This window comes from Acomys russatus, chromosome 5, assembly GCF_903995435.1.
Source record: "Acomys russatus chromosome 5, mAcoRus1.1, whole genome shotgun sequence".
NCBI classification, from domain to species: Eukaryota; Metazoa; Chordata; class Mammalia; order Rodentia; family Muridae; genus Acomys; species Acomys russatus.
In genome coordinates this window covers 60,870,387-60,889,188 of record NC_067141.1, presented here as the reverse complement: position 1 = coordinate 60,889,188, position 18,802 = coordinate 60,870,387, and the positions used below count along the sequence as shown (strand labels likewise).

Below are 18,802 nucleotides of genomic sequence, written 5' to 3'. Positions count from 1 at the left end.
TTGAAATCTCAGCTCAGTAGTTATGCATTAGCGGAGTGGCCTCGGACAGTGACCGCAGCCCTGGGAGCCCATGTAGCCATCTAGGAGCTGGTGCCACCGACAGCACTGACCAGGAATTGCCCTGGGTGGATGGAGGAGGGCGGAGCAGGGCAGGGGACTGTCCTTTTCTACTATCTTTTAATGTACATGTGGCCGTGAGGAAGACCGAATCTCACCAATAGCATCTGGTCTGTGGCCTCAGAGAGGGGACCCACGTGTAAAGCAAGAGGTGAATGAGAGGAGCCAACACACTGAAAAGTAGTTCTACCAGGCAGGCTCAGGAGATTTAAAAAACAAAACAAAACAAAACAAAAACAAAAACCGGAGGCTGATACTGGCTGCACTGCTATGTGACCTGGCTGGTGCAGTCCTGCCAGCAGAGGGCTGGGAGACAACGTTGTCCTCATGCACTGTACCGTGTCTTTTACCACAATAACCCTGGGAGCTAAGACGGTCCCTTAACCCTCCACAGTTGGAAAATCAAAAGCAGATGAGGGTCTGTCCAAGGTGGCAGAGCTGGTGTGTCCCACCCCCACCCCACCCCACCTCACCCCCACCGCCCTGGATCGGGCTCCCCAGCTGCCCTCTTACCTCGAAAGGGGAAGGTGCCCAGTTTGCTCAGGTTCTCTTCCAGTTTCCCATAATCCACCTCCGCGGTGGCGGTGAAGGGGGTGGTCACAGGTGGGTAGATGCCGGCAATATCTACTGCCTTCTTCCCCTTCACAGTCCTAGACAAGCCCCTGCTCAGCCCCTGCCTCATGGAGGCCCAGATTCGAGGGCCCAACATTTCTGCAGGAGGCCTTGAGGCCTAACTGTGACCACAGGGGAGCTGAGTTTGGACTCTTTTCCCCCACTGTTAATGATCAACGTACCCTGTTCAATTTTGTGTTCGCACCCAACAACTTGTGGGTATGGGAGGCTGGGGGGCGGGCGGGCACGTGCACCTTTGCACTGCCAGTCCCAGGGTCAGGGGCGGGCCTAGAGTCCCCAGGCCGGCTTTCTTTCCTACTGGGAAGCAGCTGGAGAAATGCCACAACTCTGGCCTGAAGGAACTGGCTCCTGGGGTCTCAACACCAAAAAGAGTCTCTGACAGGGCTTGGGCTCTCTACCCACAGCCCCAAAGCCAGGAACTACCCCCCAACCCCTAACCCCCCAACACGCGATCTCAGTCTCAAGGCTGGGCTGAACCTGATGGAGCTGATTGGCTGAGCTGCCCTGGCCCCGCCCTACCGTAGCCACCCACTTGCCGTTCCTGAAGCTGTTGTGAAAAAAAACACTCCTCCTGTCTACCAGGCTTCCGCCAAGGCCAACAGGTGTTAGCCCCCTGCTGTCCACGCACAGACACACAGCTCTATGGGACAGTCTTGGAGCTAGGGAGGAGACCGTGGCAGGTGGCTGGGGGCGCGGGGTGGTGGTGGTGGAGGGACACGCGGGGGTGGGGTTGAGGGGTGGGGTGGGGTGAGGATGAGTACACCAGAGTGAAATATATCACAATCCTGGCCCTAGGGATTAGGGAAGAAAAGCAGAAGCCAGACCAGAATAGGAAGGCTTGCGAACTCCGACCCCAAGGGACTCCATATTGTCCTCTTTCCCAAGTTCACTCATTAACACCCAGGCTTTGTTCTAACATGGTTGGAGCGCAAATGGATACAAACACTGCAAATAGCAAAGCCAGCACTTTATCGTGTTGAGTCTGGGGAGTGTTCCTACTAGACTAGCTGCAGGCAGCTCACAGCAGGGGACGCATACCCAGCTCTGGGTAAGTATTTACTGGGCTGGGACAGGCTGGGGTGTCTCACGCCCACTCCCAGGCCTCTCCAGTCCATTCTGGTCTGATTCTGGCTCAGGATGCTCCAGGGCATGCCGGGTGTCTGCTTGCCATAGCTGGACCAGTTCCGTGGGAGTCTTTCCTGCCTGGAGAGAATAGAAGATGCATTCAGACTTCAGCAGATTCCTGGAGTCAAGCCAGTAGTTCTCAATGGGAGACCAATGCCCAGGGGTAAGGACACTCTTGCATTCCACAACTGGAGGTTGTGGGTGCTACTGGTATCTAGTGGGCCTGGGATGCTGCATAACCATCCTACAGTGCACATCCCTTCGTTATGAATCGCCCAGCCCCAATGCCTGCAGTGCTGAAGCCGAGCCCATCTACACCCTCTCCATATGTCCCTGCTTTCCTCAGTGTCCCCTTAGCCTTTCTGGTGCAGAAGAACCTTTCCGTGTTCCTCTTTTATGATTGATCTGTGGGCCAAAAGATAGACTTGGACCAGAGGACATCTATTCTCAGAGAGCCCGAGGACCACCAAGAGCCAGCACGCCATGCTAGAATGGTCATAGCAACCGAGTCCTTCGATTCTGTTCCACTTGTTGCTCTATGATTGGGCCTAAACACTGGGATCCCTTTGCCATCCCTGGGGACCTTGGGGAAGTCCTCTCACCACCTCTCCAATGGTTTCTCTGAACTTGTGCTCTGGCCCTTGACACATTTGGTCCAGATTTGGGAAGGCAGGTGATTAGGGTGGGAAGGGCCAAGAGCCAATGACATGTGTACCCAGGCTGCAGCTGCACCATGTCCTCTGCAGACCATCTGCTCTGCACGGGCTCACCCTTCCACCACGCCAGAGAACTGAAACTCACCAAGTTCTTAGCCATCATGTCAGCCCCGTGCAAGAGCAGCAGCTTGATGATTTTGTAGCGGTTGAGCCTCACGGCATCATGTAGGGCACTGTCCCCTTCCTAGAGAAGGTGTGGCACACAGCTAGCGTAACCAACCCTCAAGGTCAGTGAGTGAGCAGAGTGGCAGGAGACGGGCTAGAGGTCGTGCCTGGAAGCTGACACCCCCACACCTCCCACCCCCACCCCAGGGTCCTATAAGGAAGGACCACTTGTCCTGGGCAGCCCGTGAGCTGCTCTTATACCCACGTTGGCTGAGCAGGGGAGGAAGAAACACTCACTCTGTCTTTGGCATTGATATCCAAGCCCAGGGAAAGAAAGTGTTCCACGATCTCCACGTGTCCAGTGCGGACGGCCACGTGCAGGGGAGTGCTCAGTAGCTGTGTGGGAGGAAGCAGGACTGTTGGTCCACAGGCCTGGACAATGGGCCTGGTGTGGAAGAGCTATTCTATCTCCAGTGTAATCCTACTCCCGGCTGAGTGCTGAGGCCTGAGCTGTAGACAGGAGAGAACAGTACAATGTGCCCCTATCCTTCCCAGCTTTAAGTGCCACCTCCTCTGGCTAGCCTAGCGTGGTACCTCTCTTGCCTAGCTGTGAGCTAATGTCCACTCCTTTTTTAAAAAGTCAAGACCTCACATACCTGTAATCCCAGCACTCGGGGGGCGGGGGGGCAGGGGGAGGCAGGAGGATCCTTGTGAGTTTGAGGCCAGCCTGGTCTACAAAGTGAGTCCAGGACAGCCATGGCTACACAGAGAAACCCTATCTTGAAAAACAAAAACAAAACAAAACAAAAAGTCAGGGCCTCACTATGTTGCCCAGGTAGCTGCCAACTTTCAGTTCTCCTGCCTCTGCCTCCCAAGTGCTGGGATTGCAGAGGTGCCTACCATGCCTAGAGTCTCCTTTAATGAATTGACATGTTTATTCATTGAGATGCTAGGGATCGAGCCCACAGACTTGCACATGCTAAGCAAGTATGTTACTATGGACTCACACACTGCCTCAGCCCATTCTTTTCTAGTAATTTTATTTTATTTTTATTTTTATTTATTTATTTATTTATTTTGGTTTTTTTGAGACAGGGTTTCTCTGTGTAGCCTTGGCCATCCTGGACTCACTTTGTAGACCAGGCTGGCCTCGAACTCACAGCGATCCGCCTGCCTCTGCCTCCCGAGTGCTGGGATTAAAGGCATGCGCCACCACGCCCGGCTGTAATTTTATTTTTTAATGAGACAAAGCCTCACTGTGTAGACCAGGCTGGCCTTGAACTCAGAGATCACCTGCCTCTGCCTCCCGAGTGCTGGCGGTGTTAATGGTGTGCACCACTACTGCCCAGCTCCAGCTTTTTTGAATAATTCTATTGGATGCCATCAATTGAGAAATGACTGTGATAGATAATGACAAAAGCCTCTTGCGTTAAGAAGTAATTCATTTACAAACATTTCCCTCCTAATCTACATAAGAACACTGCAAGTTTTACAGCTGAGGGTCTGTATCTCAGAAGCCAAAGTACTTGCTCAGTGTTTTATGTAAAAGAAATGGATGGAGGCAGAGGCAGGCCAAATCACTGTGAGTTCAAGGCCAGCCTGGTCTACAAAGGAAGTCCATGACAGCCAATGCTGCAGAGGGGAAACCCTGTCTGGGGGTGGGGGTGGGGGCAGAAGGGGGAGGACCAGAAAGAAAGAAGTGGAAGGATAGCAGGATAATAGATGAATAAGTAAAAGAATAAATTGATGAATAGGCAGGTGGATGGTGAAGGATATACAAACCCTGCATCCTCTCAGTGGACCACACCTCCAAGAGAGTAGGTCTTTTGTCTTTCTCTCTTCTCAGTGCTTTCTAGCTCCCATGAGGGCCTGGAGCCACTCCAGAACCAGGCTGGTCCACGATGTGCCTATCATTTCAGCTTACTTGCCATTTGCTGCCCCCATCCTCCCTGTAGCACCCCAATGTGGACTGCACCTAGAACAGCTGTGTCACCTTATCTCTCACGTTGGTGTTGGCCCCTCGGCTTTGCAGGAGTCTCACCACTTCCAGGTGGCCTCCACGGCAGGCCCAGTGCATAGCTGTGCAGTCCAGCTGCAAGGGATGGGTGGGAGTTAGTGGCAGCGCTGTAAGGAAAGGAGTTCCCTGGGGGAAAGGATTGAAGCCAAGAAGGTGGAGAGACAAACAAAAGAAAGGTATGGGGGGTGGAGCGGAGTAGGACAAACAAGCCAGGGCCCAACTAGTCCAAGTGAGAGCCTGGAGGCAGCTCAGGGGACAATGGGGCTTACCCAAAGTCACAGGACACATGGAGGTAGGACCTGCCCCTACTGGCAGCCTACTGGCACACATTTGACGGGAAGCTAAATTCTATTGACACTAGATCTAATTCTTACCTCCCACCTGATACCAGCCCTCTCACCCGATCCTGGAAGTCCACGGTGGCCCCATTCTCCAGAAGTTTCTCCAATATCTCTATGTGGCCCTCCAGGGAGGCACGATGCAGCGCTGTCCGACGGAACTGCCCCCAAAGAGACTGTCAGGCCTGAGTCCCAGGCCTGAACCTATCCCACCAAACCGAGGCCTGGGCCCATGTGTTCTGTGTCCAGTCGGAGCCCCAGAGGCCTGCCCTGGGACTCCAGCCTCTTCACTCTTCCCCTTGCAACCAGCCGTGCCTTTGTACAGCTGGCACAGCTGGCTCCACTGCTGGGCATCGCGAGTCTGCCCTCACATGCTATGGTGCGTGCCACGATTTCGCTGAGCGCTCGCTCTGCCAAGCTGCTCCCAGGTGCTCCCTGAGTCTAGGGGAGCATTGAGAGGCTCATCTCTGTCTCCCCTAGTGTGGGGCGGGGCTTGGGTGCACAGGCCACATGAGATGACTGATCCAAGGAAGGAACAACTTTCCCTCTCTCAAGGCTTTAGATTTGGGGGAACCCTTGGGCCATCATGCAAGTCTTTGTATGTGCTAATGATCTGGTTATGGGCAGTCTTTCATGACCCTCCTTTTTTTTTTTTTTCCTCCTTGTAGTTTACTCTCAGCATGTAGCAAGTAGGAGAAGAAAAAAGATTAATACCCTGGAAGCAAAAGACAGCAAAGATGTGACTGACGGTTGACATCTACTATAACACAGAACAGGCCCGAGGGTGGGTGGCCACTGGTAGGCTTGGTCTCCTGAGAGCAAGGCCATTTAAAAAGTGCCAAGAGACAATTTCAGAGGACAAGTGACAGAAAAATTTAAAAACAGATGGTGGCCATGGTCACAGAACACTGTAACATAATTAATGCCACTCTGAATCAACATACTTAGAATGATATATTTCAATGTCATATATTTCTATGGTAGAGTAATAGAGATAGGGGCTAGGTGTGGCTCAGTTGTAGGGCACTTGCCTAGCACACACAATGCCCTGCCACTGCAAATAATACTAACACTATTTTTGTTTTTTTGGTTTTTGTCTTCTAAGACAGGTCTTCTCAGTGTAGCCTTGGCTGTACTGGACTTGTTTTGTATACCAGGCTGGCCTTGAACTGAACTCCTAGAGCTCTTCTTGCCTCTGCCCAGCAATACTAACACGATTAATAAAGAATTGTAATTCCACTGGGCGTGGCGGTGCACACTTGTGATCCCAGCACTCAGGGAGACAGAGGCAGGCGTATCGATGTGAGTTCAAGCCCACCCTGGTCTACAAAGCAAGTCCAGGACAGCCAAGGCTACACAGAGAAACCCTGCCTCAAACAAACAAACCAACAAATAAACAACAACAACAAAACAAAAACAAACAAACAAAAAAGATAGAAAGAAACAAAGAAAAACTTATAATCCCAGAACATAGTGGCACAAGTCACTATGGATCCCTGTGAGTTCAAGGACAGCCTGATTCACATAGTGAGTTCCAGGACAGCCGGCGCTACACAGTGAGACCTTGTCCCAAAATAAATAAACATGATAGTAAAAAGAAGCATGAATGTACACCATGAGAAAGTGTCTTATTTCGGCCCGTGCCTATAATCTTTCCAGCCACTCAATACTTATTGAGGCACTTGTGGTCCATTTGATTGTAACACACTGAGAAGGCAGTGGGCCATGTTCACACTAGCAGTATCTAGGTCCTGGAGAGGCAACAGCCCAGCCACACGTCCCACAGCTAGGGAGTGGAGATATAGGATTTTGGCCCAAATCTCCAGAACTCTCTTCGTTGGATTCCTTTCCCTCATCTCCCGTACAGAAACATGTGGCATTTGCTATGGAGTGGTCTGAGCTGGGAAAAGGTCTAGAAAAGATTTGGGGAAATTGTGGAGTGAGGAAGGAAGCCCACTACGGGGCTGCCTCAGCTACCCTAAGAACATCTGTGTGTTCTCAAACAAGCCCACAAGTGGAGCTGATCCCGGATCTGATCAGTTATAATGGTGGTCCTCAAAGGGAAGCAGGTACAATGAGAGGGGGCCATCACCTCATCACAGGTGTCCGCTGAACCTCCGTCTGCCAGGTACTTGTCAATAACTTTCATTTTCCCCTCTACTGCAGCTTTCAGGAATGTCTCCTCAGCCACAGGGCCAGTCTGCAGAGAGAACAGTCACCGGTAGAGAATAGTAGGGTGCTTCGGGGCCTCCCAGGCTCCCCTGCCCACATCTGTCCAAACCAGGGCCCTTACGATCTCCTCTGGCTCTGGAGGTGGCTCCTGGGCCGCAGCCAGTGCATCTCGCTTCTTTTGCTTGCGCTTTTTCCTCAGTTCTATGAGGTTCTGGATCCCACCCACATCAATGATCTCACGTCGCAGGTCCAGAGACGTCTTGCGCACGCGCTCTTGGCCCTGTGTAAGGACGGCCTATCACCTCCACACTGCGGCAGAGCGTGGGATGATACCAGATGAGACAGGGGCTGAGCTGGCAGCAGGGTGAGGCAGGTAGGAAGTCTAGCTGTCCTGTCTCCTGGGCGCGACTCTCAGCGCGACACTTACCTTAACCTTTTGTAAAGCTGGACTCTGAACACCGAGGCGCTTCTCTTCCTCCAGCACTAACATGTCCATGGACAGCTTTCCCGGAGCGGCTCTTCGAAGTTTCTGGAAAGCCACTGAATGTTACTTAAGGTTATTTGGTGATTGGTGTGGTTCTCAGCTAAATGAAAAGATATAAGAGGGTTTTGTTTTGTTTTGTTTTAAAATCTGGGTGTGGTGGTTCACACCTACGATCTCAGCACTCAAGAGACTGAAACAGGAGGATTACTGCTTTGGAGGGCCAATCTAGTCCACATAGGAAGTTTGAGGCCAGCTGGAGCTACATAGTGAGGCCCTGTCTCAAAACTCAAAATGACAAAAACCACTACAACAAATTCTAGCATACATAAGTCCTTTTTAATAAAATGATGCCATATGTCTTTATTACCTATACAACATAGTCCTATATATTTTTAACCTCAATATTATATATAGTGACTAATACAATGTGACTGTTATATAAGTGTTCTTATTGTTTAGGGGATAAAGACAGGGGGGAAAATCTGGTCATATTCATTACAAATACAAAATTAAAAATTTTCCAAAGGTTTGGAGAGATGGCTCAGGGGTAAAGAAAGAGCACTGGCTGCTCTTCCAGAGGACATGGGTCTGAGTCCTACCATCCACAAGGCAGCCCACAACCATCTGCAATTCCAGTCCCAGGGGATACCAACTCCCTCTTCTGGCCTCTGGAGGCACCAGGCATGTGGTGCAAGACATACATGCAGGCAAATAGTCACACGCCTAAAATAGTTAAAAATTTAAGCAAGCTTCCATTTTGTCGTTGGCTGAGTTCATAGAGGCAGACCCCAAGGATACAGGGGTCTAATTGGGGAGAATCATTTTGATGAGGTAATAGTGATCAGAGATCATAGTTTTTGCTCTCAGTCTCCCCGAACCCTCAGGTGTTGAAGCAAGGCCTTACAGAGACTAGATAAGAGCAATACCACTGAGCTGCAGCCCCAGTCTCATCACCTTTCCCCCCTTACAGCAGCCCTTTTCACAATATAAAAATTGTCAGTTCTAAGCCAGGTGGTGGTGGCACACGCCTTTAATCCCAGCACTTGGGAGGCAGGGGCAGGCAGATCACTATGAGTTTGAGGCCAGCCTGATCTACAAAGTGAGTCCAGGACAGTCAAGGCTACACAGAGAGACCCTGTCTCAAAAAACCAAAAATCAAAATAAATAATTAATTAATTAAAAACTGACTGCATTTTCTCAGAAATGTTCTGCCTGGTCATATCTGGAGCTTGGATGAAACAGCAGCTTCCAGTGTTCGTGGTCACATGGTCCTGGTATGACGTGTCTCTTCTCTCCATTTGATTGTGGCCACGTGGTCTTGGTATGATGCACCTCCTCTCTCCATTTGAAGCTCTGGTTTTTCCAAGACTGCCTCTCCACCCTTAGTGAGGTTCTGGCACCCCTTTCCCAGAGTCTCCCAAGCAGCTTGGGTAGATATGTGTGCCCAGGTTGAGGATAACAAGGCAAGAGGGCAGTGGGGAGAACTTGACCTCCTGAACTTGGTCATTTCCCACTGAGTCCTAGCGTTAGCCTCTCTCAGGGAAGGGTCTGCATTTTATTTCTGATGCTTCCCACTTTTTTTTTTTTTTTTTTTTGTAGTGCTGAAGATAGACCTCAGGGCATCACATGACAGTCAAGTGCTCTACCAACTGAGCCACACCCCTCTTCCTATGTTTACTTTGGCAGTCACCTTGCTTAACCATCTTTCTTGATGTATGAGTTGGGGTCTCCCTGTGTTAGTCTCATGTGTCTTCTTAAAAAGAGAGAGAGAGAGAGAGAGAGAGAGAGAGAGAGAGAAAAGAAAGAAAATGGTCTTGGGCTACAACTGCTCTTGCTTGTGGGGCCCTGACTGGATTATTCAGGAAGCCCCCAGAGGGCAGACTTTGGGCTTAATCACCTACTGTCACCCGCATTTACCGTGACAAGGCCTGGCATGTAGTAGTTGCTCATCTAATACTTGTTAACCAAGTGAACAAACGATGAATGAGTGAATAAGCAATGGCATACGGAGTTGGCATCTCTGCCCATCCTGTAGTTCTTTTTTCCCCAAGACAGGGTTTCTCTGTGTAATAGCCCTGGCTGTCCTGGAACTCTCTTTGTTGATGAGGCTGGCCTCAAATTCACACCAGTCTGCCTGCCTCTGCCTCATGAGTGCTGGAATTAAAGGTGTGCGCCACTGCACCTGGTCTCCTCCTGTAGTTTTTTGTTTGTTTGTTTGGTTTTTGTTTTGTTTTGTTTTGTGGCTTTTCAAGAAGAGGTTTCTCTGTGTAGCCTTGGCTGTCCTGGACTCGCTTTGTAGACCAGGCTGGCCTCGAACTCACAGCGATCTGCCTGCCTCTGCCTCCCAAGTACTGGGATTAAAAGTGTGCGCCACCACACCTGGCTCCTCCTGTAGTTCTTGCTTAAAGATGCACTGGTAGGCTGCAGACCCTAAGGTGGCCTCCATGCCTTCTAGTCCTTCCAACCTGAGGAGAGGCCACAGGATGCTGGAGGCTCCCTGAGAGACCACTGTGAGGCAGGAGGGAACATTATCAAATTCTACTGCCACCATTTCTTACTCAGGCCCTTTTTATATTTGCATGTGTGGGGTGGCAGAATCTGCCCTCAAGAAGTGTTTATGAGCCAGGCATGGTGGCACACGCCTTTAATCCCAGCACTTGGGAGGCAGAGGCAGGTGGATCGCTGTGAGTTCAAGGAGTGCCTGGTCTATAAAGTGAGTCCAGTATAGCCATGGCAACACAGAGAAACCCTGTCTCGAAAAACCAAAAAAAAAAAAAAAAAAAAAAAAAAAAAAAAGGGGGGGGGGTTTTATGAAATTGAATGCAGACTTTTGAGTCAAAACAAAACTCCAGTCTGAGTCTGCAGACCACACTTCAGACTAGAGAGGATGCTGGTGAAATGCTCAGCCCAGAGGCTGGCATGGAGCGGAGCTGGGTGAAAAGGCTGCCTGTGTGGGCGCCTGTGTCCTTGCAACCCTGTGGCTATATTTGTTGGATGAATGAATGGAAGAGGACTGCTGTGTCCCTTCGTAGATGGTTCCAGTGTCTGTGGCAACACTTCAGAAATGACACAACATGAACCTCCTGTCCAGCAGCAACAGCCATGTGCACACACTGGGTGGGACGGGGGTGGAGCAAGATTCCTGGCGGCCCAGGGATGCCCAGGTACTGTCCACACCCCCCCTTTGGTAAATCTGAGCTCATCTCTTCTCTTAACTGATGAATGCTTTTAAGCTGACTTCCTGTAGGCTCCTCCTACCCCCAGCCAACAAATTCCTTTTAGCAACATCAGAACCATCTAGAAAACAGAACCGGATGGCACAGCTCCCCCCACACTAACTTTTAGTGGCTCCTCACAGCCCACAGACTTGCACCTCTTACCTGGCCTCTTCTAGTTGGTCCTTGGCCTCCCTTTCCAGCCCTAGCGCTTACTATCACACATTTGCATCACCACTGTCCCTCCACCAGGAAGACTTTAGCTCCTGTTCTTTCTTGTCCTGACTCCACTGACTGCTCCTGAAGGCCCAGCTCTTCTATCATCCTGAGTAGTCCCAGAGGACCGCAGTGACACACCCAGCCTGCTCATCACTACTGTCCATTTTCTGTTTGGCCATTGCTGCCCTCTGTCTTCTTAGCTGGCTATGCCAAAAAAAAAAAAAGTGTTGGTTAAAATCAGTGCCCACCTTTCCCCTATGCATTGGACTCTAGGCCCTTTTGGGGTTTTTTGGTTTTTTTGTTTTTGTTTTTGCTTCTGTAATCTCACCATGTAGCCCAGGCTGGCTCCACCTCTGAGGTTGTGAATTTAAAGCAGGACAAGTTAGTCCTTCAGTCACACTTACTAATCCAGGAGAAAATGCTCCTGGTTGTGCCTTAGGCCTCTGTAAGTGCTGCCCACAGTCCCAGGGATGTGCTAGCTGCTCTTCTCCATCTTCCTTACCCACTCTTATCAGCGCACTCCCCAGCAGCAACCAAACCAGCAAACCATGGAGCTGTACCTGCCCTGGCATCCAGGAGACTCTGTATGCGTGCGCGCGCGCGCGCGCGCGTGCGTGTGTGCGTGTGTGTGTGTGCTTTCTCAGAGGTCTCATCTTTCTTCCCTGTACAGTCCAGTCTATCCCCTGAAGCCCAGATGAGTGGGCAGGGCCTCGGGAAGGTCGGTCCGCTCCAAGTGCCTGTTTGAGGGGCTGAAGCCCCATCTCTCACCACCCACAACCCTGTCAGGAACATCCTGATGTGGAAATGGGCCTGGCTGGACCCTGGGAAGGAGCGTGTCACCTTCCCATGCAGCATGTCTTTCCTTTCCCACGGCGGCACAGATGTACTCCTTAACCTGGAACCCTCCCTTCCCGACACCCTTCACCCTGGCTCTCACCTCAGTCTCTTCCTCCTGGGCAAGCCGCTGCTCGATGAGCTCAGTGGCTCTCTGCACTGCCTCGGGACCCTCCATGACGCTCTCCATGACTGTCTCACCAAGCCACTGGGCATGGGGTCTTTATAGGCCAGAGTACCCACCCCACCCACTGGGCGCCTTTGTCATGAGCTCACGGCCTTAATTCTCCACCTGCCTCCCCCACCTGTCACCTTCACCTCGGACAGCCCCAGGGAGCATGGGAAGCCACTGCCCAGGAGAAGGAAGTTGTCCCTCCCCTAACCTCTGGCCTACCCGATGCCAGGAGGCACAGTGCCCCAAAAGGACAGCTGCAGGAAGGGGCCTGTCCAATGTGTCCTCAGTGCTGGGAACTGGGTACATCTTAGCCAGGGTGAATGGGCTGCACAAAGGACCCACATGCTGCCATTGGCCTGGATGGCAGTGCCACCTGCTGGATGCCAAGAAATGCTGTCTAGGCAGTGCCAGCCAGGGGGCCTGAAAAATACAAGTATGAGCCCCAATAGACCTGTGGGAATTTGGGACCTTCTTTAGGCACCAGTTGGAGCAGCTGCTGCCCTCTGGTGGCAGCTCCTGGGTCCCGCAGCACACCTTCATGAAGCATGGTGCTACAGGGCATGTCCGTTAGCCAAGAACAGACCCTGTCCATCTGTTTCTCTCTTGTCTTCCCAGGGCCCTCAGCAGAACTTACAGTGTTGTTTTAGGAGTCTTGGGAAGTCAGAGTGCAGAGCCAAGGCCATCTGAAAAGGAGCACTAGGCAGTGTCAGACTGCCTTGGGCAGAGCTGGCCACAATCCCTGAGAACAGAGTACACAGAGGAAAGGCAAACCTGTACTGGCTGAGCTCCACACATGGGACTTGCAGCCTAGAACCCTGGGTCATTATGACCCAGTTAATTAACCTGCCAGTGGACTAAAAATGCCTAGCTCTGTACATCTACAACTGCAAGTGACACCCCTGAGAGTCCCCCCTGGTCATGTGCACAGTTCCCCCAGAAGCAGCATGAAGAAGCAGCCTGCCCACCTATGGCTCACACCTTTCTGAAAGCTCATCATCTCTGGCATGGCATGGGCAAGCCAGCTCTGTGGGGTGGCTGGCACCCAGCTCACGCAGCCTTCTGTGGGTACTCCCGTCACATCTGCCTCCCACTAATTGTCCCAGCAACTGCCGCAGGAGGCAGCCATCTCTGCTTTGAAGAAAGAGCAAAGCGCGTTCAGAGGTGATATGGCTTTTTTCAGGGCCCACAGGAACACATAGCGGTTGGAGGAGATTAGGGCCCACAAGAGCAGCAGCTCAGGTTGGATGCTCTACTGCCCCCATCTGTAGCCAAACCAGCAGGAGTTCTGGGTTCCTCCATGCTGTGAACCACAAAGGCAAGTGCTAGGCAAGAGAGGAGCAAAAGGCTTTATTGATAAAATGCAGATGTGTCTATACACAGGGCCCTGCTGGGGCCATGACCAGGCTGCAGACCCCACCCTACCTGGGTTACAGTTGGGGATGGCCCTGTGCAGACCCCTGCCATAAAGCCAGCTATATGACCACCTGCCTCACCTCTGCCGATTGTGCTGGGTGCAGGGAGAGGCAGAGAGGCCTGCCTCAAGCTCCCCAAGCCCTGGGGCTCACTGGTGATTCCCTCCCCTCCAGGGGACTGGCACTGTGCCCAGGGCAGAGTCATGGTGAGGGATAAAGAGGGAGACAGCAATTGCTTCCAACCCTGAGCAGAAAATTGGAGTGAGCACAGTGGTGGTACTAGATGACAGATCTGGGTTCCAGGTCTGCAGGCCTGTCCCCATGGCTCCAACCTGTGGTGGAGAGCGCCTGGTGCCTTTTCTCCAACAAGGCTGGCAAGGCCTGTGTTAACAGGTAGCACTGTTCCCTGGGTGCTGAGCACTGGTAGATCCAGTGCCCTGGAAGGCAAGTCCCTTCACAGCTCACTAAGAGCCATACAGCAGGGTAGCGGGAGGCGCCCCTGAAGAAGACAACAGCACTGGAGGGCAGCAACAGGCTGAGGGCCCCACAGCCTGCAGGGGACCTCCATGGCCTCTCTCCCCAGGAGTTAGCTGCCTGTCAGTCCTGGGGGGGTGGGGGCTGGTTGATGATGACCTGGATGACAAAGTCTTTTTGAATCTTGGTTTCCTGGAGCCGTGTGCGGTCTGTGAGCAGCTTCCCAGAGAAGAACCATCTCTGCCAGGATGGCTCGATGCCCTCCTGGCTGTGCAGCTGCCTCTTGAGTTGCCCCACTGTGTCAGGCAGGCTGGCACTGAGCCTCACGTCCTTGCCTGTGGAGAGGCGCACTTTGAGCGGGAATTCACGGCGCACACTCGGGGTGGGCTCAGGAGGCTCCAGGCTCTCCTCCTCCATGTGCTCCAGCAGCAGGTTCACGGGCGGCGACAGGCAGTAGATGGGCAGTTGGTAGCGATTGCCCAGCTCGTCATAGCATTCACAAAGGGTCCCTGTGGGAAAGGCAGAGCTGTCAGCGTGGTCTGGGGGCTGCTTTCCTGTACTCATTACCATGTCCCCAGACTCCTGCTGAAGCATATTTGGAAGAGATAAGGTTACATGAGTGAATTATAAGGGCTCAGTCGGACGGATATGACAGGTGTCCCTACAAGGAAAGACCCTAGAGACTCCTCCCCAATCTCTCTCTTCCTGCCTGCCTACCATGTAAAAACAACAAAGAGGCAAGAATCATTACGAAAACTAAACAGCTGGCCCTTTGACCTTGGACTTTCCAGCATCTAGAATGTTGAGAAACAAATTTCTAGTGTTTAAGGAATTCACCTGTGGTACTTTGTCACAGCAGTGTAAGCCGATTAACTCACACACTACAGCTACCTCACAGTCCTACCCCAGAGTCAGGACTCGCTGGGACCCCCTTATGACCAGAAGGACATGGGGCTAACTTCCTGGTCCATCAGGTTCTGGCGCCATCAGCTTTGGCATACTACTATTTGTTTATTCAACCTTTTGGTGAGTACACATGCTAGGTGCTGGGCTGGGCCCCAGTTTCCTTACTGGTGTAATACAATGCAGGGGGGAATCCATTTGCTTAGGCTTCAGCATCCCCTAAGCGCTGGTCCTGGACTTCAGCATCCCCTAAGCGCTGGTCCTGGACTTCAGCATCCCCTAAGCGCTGGTCCTGGACTTCAGCATCCCCTAAGCGCTGGTACTGGACTTCAGCATCCCCTAAGCGCTGGTACTGGACTTCAGCATCCCCTAAGCGCTGGTCCTGGACTTCAGCATCCCCTAAGCGCTGGTCCTGGACTTCAGCATCCCGTAAGCGCTGGTACTGGACTTCAGCATCCCCTAAGCGCTGGTCCTGGACTTCAGCATCCCCTAAGCGCTGGTCCTGGACTTCAGCATCCCCTAAGCGCTGGTACTGGACTAGGTGGTCCTAGGCTTCAACATCCCCTAAGTGCTGGTCTTGGACTAGATGGTCTTATGCACACCCTGATTAATCCTTTGTAGTTGCAAGGAACTCAGGCGCTGGTGTGAGACTTTCCCTGCTCTGGGCCACACAGCTAAGGAAAGCTCACAAGCTAAGACAGGAACACAGGCAGAACCCAGGTCTGTGACTCAAGTTCTACTATGACTTTCCTGTCAGTCTAACGAGGGTGCTAGGAACTAAAATAAGACAACGTGGCAGAAGGTTCCAGATCAGTGCCTCAAATGCTCTGAGACCCTGAGTGCCTTCAGCAAGCCTTTAGCGTGTACATTTTATTGGTTCTGTCTTCTCATTCGGCAAAGGGGGATCCTGCTCCTCCCTCCTACTCTTCCGGCCCCCCTCCTTCCTTGACAGTCTCATGTAACCCAGGCTGGCCTTGAACCTGAACTTCAGATACCCTTGTGTCCTATCTCCCATGTGCTGGGATCACAAGCATGTGTCACCGCACTTGGCTTTGTGTCATGTTTCTTTGTTGGTGCCAGAAAGAGTTGTTAAAGGAATGAGACGGCCACACATACATGCATACTCCTCCATCTCCAGCAGCTTAAACAGAAACTACTGACATGTGAGTGGCTTTCCTTTGTACCAATGAAACCCCAATGTTCAGTCTCTGTGAGGACCGAGCCCAGGCCCTGCCTGCTCACCATGAGGCAGGGTGATGCTGGCTCCATCCAGGATGGCCTGAGCCAGCTCATGGTCATTAGCTTCAGCAGCATAGGCGGCGGCCTTGAGGGCATCCCAGATCTCCTTGCGGCCCTCGAAGGCAGGTGCTGTGTCCCAGAACTCATCTCGCTTACTCCGCAGCTGTCCATCAGTCATGGGGTAGTCACTCTTCCACTTGAGTCTCTCCTTCTTCAAGGGCTCATTGCGACCTGGGCAAGACAGATGCAGAGGCTCAGTTTCTCTGAAGCCACATAAGCTGTAATTTGCCCTCTCTCTGGCCTCAGCCTATCAGGCACTTTACTGCACTGGCCCCTTTGTATTTAGGGCACTGGGACACTTTCTGAATAGCAGAGTGTGGAAACCCAAGTGATGGATACGAAATAAATTTTTCAGGCAAGTGTGTTCTTGTCTCTTTTATTTATTTGGTATCCAATGAAACCAGCAGAAGGTGTTAAATCTCCTGGAACGGGAGCTATGGTTGGCTGTGAGCTGCCACACAGGAGCTGGACCTGAACCTGGGTCTTCTGTAAGAGCAGCAAGTGCTCTTAACCACTGAGCCATCCCTACAGCCCCTGAGCAAAGTATGTCCTATACAGATGTACTCATCTTACAATGTACCACTAAATCCATCACAAATTGAAAATATTTAGATACAAAAGTGCACACAGTGTCTGTAATATACAGACCATTGCAGCTTGGCAATAAAGTTCAGGCTGAGTGTCAGCTGCCCACAGGTGGTAGAGACAGCTGCTACCCAGCATGGGGAGGGTGTCACACTACATTGCTAGCAGAGGGAACGAGCAAAACTCAAAGATGAGGTGTGGTTTCTACCGACTGTCACTTCTGTATCTTCTAAAATCAAAAGATCTTGGGCTGATGAAATGACTGCTGCCAAGCCCATGGCCTGAGTTTCTTCCCTGGGAGCCACATGGTGGAAGGAGAAAACCAACTCCTACAAACTGTCCTCTGACCTCACATGGATGTGTGTGTGCATGCATTTAGAAGGGGGGGGGGGAGAAAGGGAGGGAGAGAGGGAGGGAGGGAGGGAGGGAGGGAAGAAAAGAAAGATAGTGAAATGATCTTCAGTTAGGGACTGTCTGTACAAGCTTTCTTGTTAACAGATAACTGTTCTGTTTTGTGAAATTCTCAAGGCTGACCTGGAACTCACAGTCTTCCTGCCTCAGCTTTCTGAGTTCTGAGAGTATAAACATGTACTGCTGCCTCCAGCTTGTTACTGGACATTTTAATCTTGATTATAAAGAAGTATATGTTTAGCATAAAAGAAATCTGGGATCAATACAGACAGGCTAAGAATAACAAAATAAGGCAGTTAGACTGGCTGGGTTACAAGGAAAGCATAGGTCTGTGCTGGTAGCTGTGTCCCCTGATGGCCAGGGTGCCCTTTGTGGCTGAACATCCCTGAAGGGGCAGTTAGTTAGGCTCTTCTCACACTATTCAGAAACTGTGTGTGGTACCAGTGGACTTTTCCAGTTGTCACCCTTGTGCACTAATGATGGCAGCTCTGTATCCTCAGAGGAGCCCAGCTTCATTATAACACATTCAAATGTGATTATGGCCCCTCTTTTAAACTTTTCAAAAGGATCATGCAAATAATTACCTTACTAGGAAGAAATCCAGCCCCTATGACTTGGGAGGGAAAAGGGGGTCACCAAAGCAATGCCTTAAAAGTCTACAAAGCAGAACCCAATAGGCTGCCACTGGCCCCCCTTTGCTTTTTGAAATAAACTTCAAACCAAGGAGAAACCCAGTAACACCAACCACTTATAGCCAAGTAGGCCAAATACAGGTAAGTTCTTTGGACTCAAGATCTTTCTTTTATTTAAATAATAGCTTTCTGTATGCTAGCGAGCACCCTGCTATAGAGCTACACCTCAACAGATGGAAAAACCACCCAACAGATGGAAAAACCAAGACTTTGTCTTTTGTCAAAAGCCAAACAGATACTAAACGCATGACCTTCTGACTCCAAGCCCAGACTCTGACCATTGCACTATGTTGCCATTGGGAGAAAATTACTTAGAATTCCACTATTCAAAAGGAATAACTGGCTAGGCAGTGGTGGCACATGCCTTTAACTTCAGCACTGAGTCAGAGGCAGGTGGATCTGTGAGTTCTAGGCCAGCCTAGTCTACAGAGTGAGTTCCAGGGCAGCCAGGGCTACATAGAAAAACCCTGTTTCAAAAGCAAAGCAAAAGGGCTGGAGAGAGGCTCAGCAGTTAAGAGCACTGGCTGTTTTTCTAAAGGTCCTGAGTTCAATTCCCAGCAACCACATGGTGGCTCACAACCATCTATAATGAGATCGGGTGCCCTCTTCTGACATGCAGGCAGAACACTGTATATGTAATAAATCTTAAAAGAGAAAAAGACAAAATAAAACAAACAAACAAAAACACAACCCACACAAACAAAAACCTGCACTACTCCCCTGTACTCTGCACTAGGGTCAGGGTACTAAATGCATTTCATTACACTCTTTTTCACCGAAAGGAGTTAAGACATTTTCACGCCAATATACAATTTCAATTTTCCTTTTACTTTATATTACTGTCAACTTTCCACACGACTAAAAATTATGAACTAT

General features: G+C 51.0%; 3 protein-coding genes across 3 annotated transcripts in view; all 3 read right to left on the bottom strand.

Annotated features, from left to right (window-relative positions):
- Hoga1 (4-hydroxy-2-oxoglutarate aldolase 1) overlaps nt 1-912 on the bottom strand; it is a 28,375-nt gene extending 27,463 nt beyond the window's left edge. The window contains exon 1 of the mRNA XM_051146573.1: nt 631-912. Coding sequence (XP_051002530.1) covers nt 631-826 — 196 coding nt within the window. The 5' untranslated portion in view covers nt 827-912. The remainder of the gene's footprint in view (nt 1-630) is intronic.
- A 792-nt stretch (nt 913-1,704) lies between these two features.
- On the bottom strand, nt 1,705-12,180 carry Ankrd2 (ankyrin repeat domain 2). The gene is made up of 9 exons (XM_051147132.1): nt 12,079-12,180; nt 7,651-7,752; nt 7,345-7,503; nt 7,144-7,251; nt 5,114-5,212; nt 4,690-4,788; nt 2,994-3,092; nt 2,677-2,775; nt 1,705-1,953 (listed from the first exon to the last, which is right to left on the bottom strand). The coding sequence occupies exons 1-9, from the start codon at nt 12,163-12,165 to the stop codon at nt 1,807-1,809; spliced, it is 999 nt and encodes a 332-aa protein (XP_051003089.1). The 5' UTR covers nt 12,166-12,180; the 3' UTR covers nt 1,705-1,806.
- Nucleotides 12,181-13,484: 1,304 nt separating this feature from the next.
- Ubtd1 (ubiquitin domain containing 1) overlaps nt 13,485-18,802 on the bottom strand; it is a 57,263-nt gene continuing 51,945 nt past the window's right edge. Inside the window, exons 2-3 of the mRNA XM_051146572.1 lie at nt 16,182-16,409; nt 13,485-14,545 (exon numbers count right to left, since the gene is read on the bottom strand). Coding sequence (XP_051002529.1) covers nt 14,160-14,545; nt 16,182-16,409 — 614 coding nt within the window. The 3' untranslated portion in view covers nt 13,485-14,159. The remainder of the gene's footprint in view (nt 14,546-16,181; nt 16,410-18,802) is intronic.

Coding starts and splice junctions, on each gene's coding strand:
- Ankrd2 (XM_051147132.1), bottom strand. CDS start 12,165: ATGGAGAGCGTCATGGAGGGTCCCGAGGCAGTGCAGAGAGCCACTGAG. Junction 5,213..7,143: donor CAGCGGACACCTGTGATGAG/GTGATGGCCCCC, acceptor CTTTGGGGGCAG/TTCCGTCGGACAGCGCTGCA. Junction 4,789..5,113: donor CCGTGGACTTCCAGGATCGG/GTGAGAGGGCTG, acceptor CATCCCTTGCAG/CTGGACTGCACAGCTATGCA.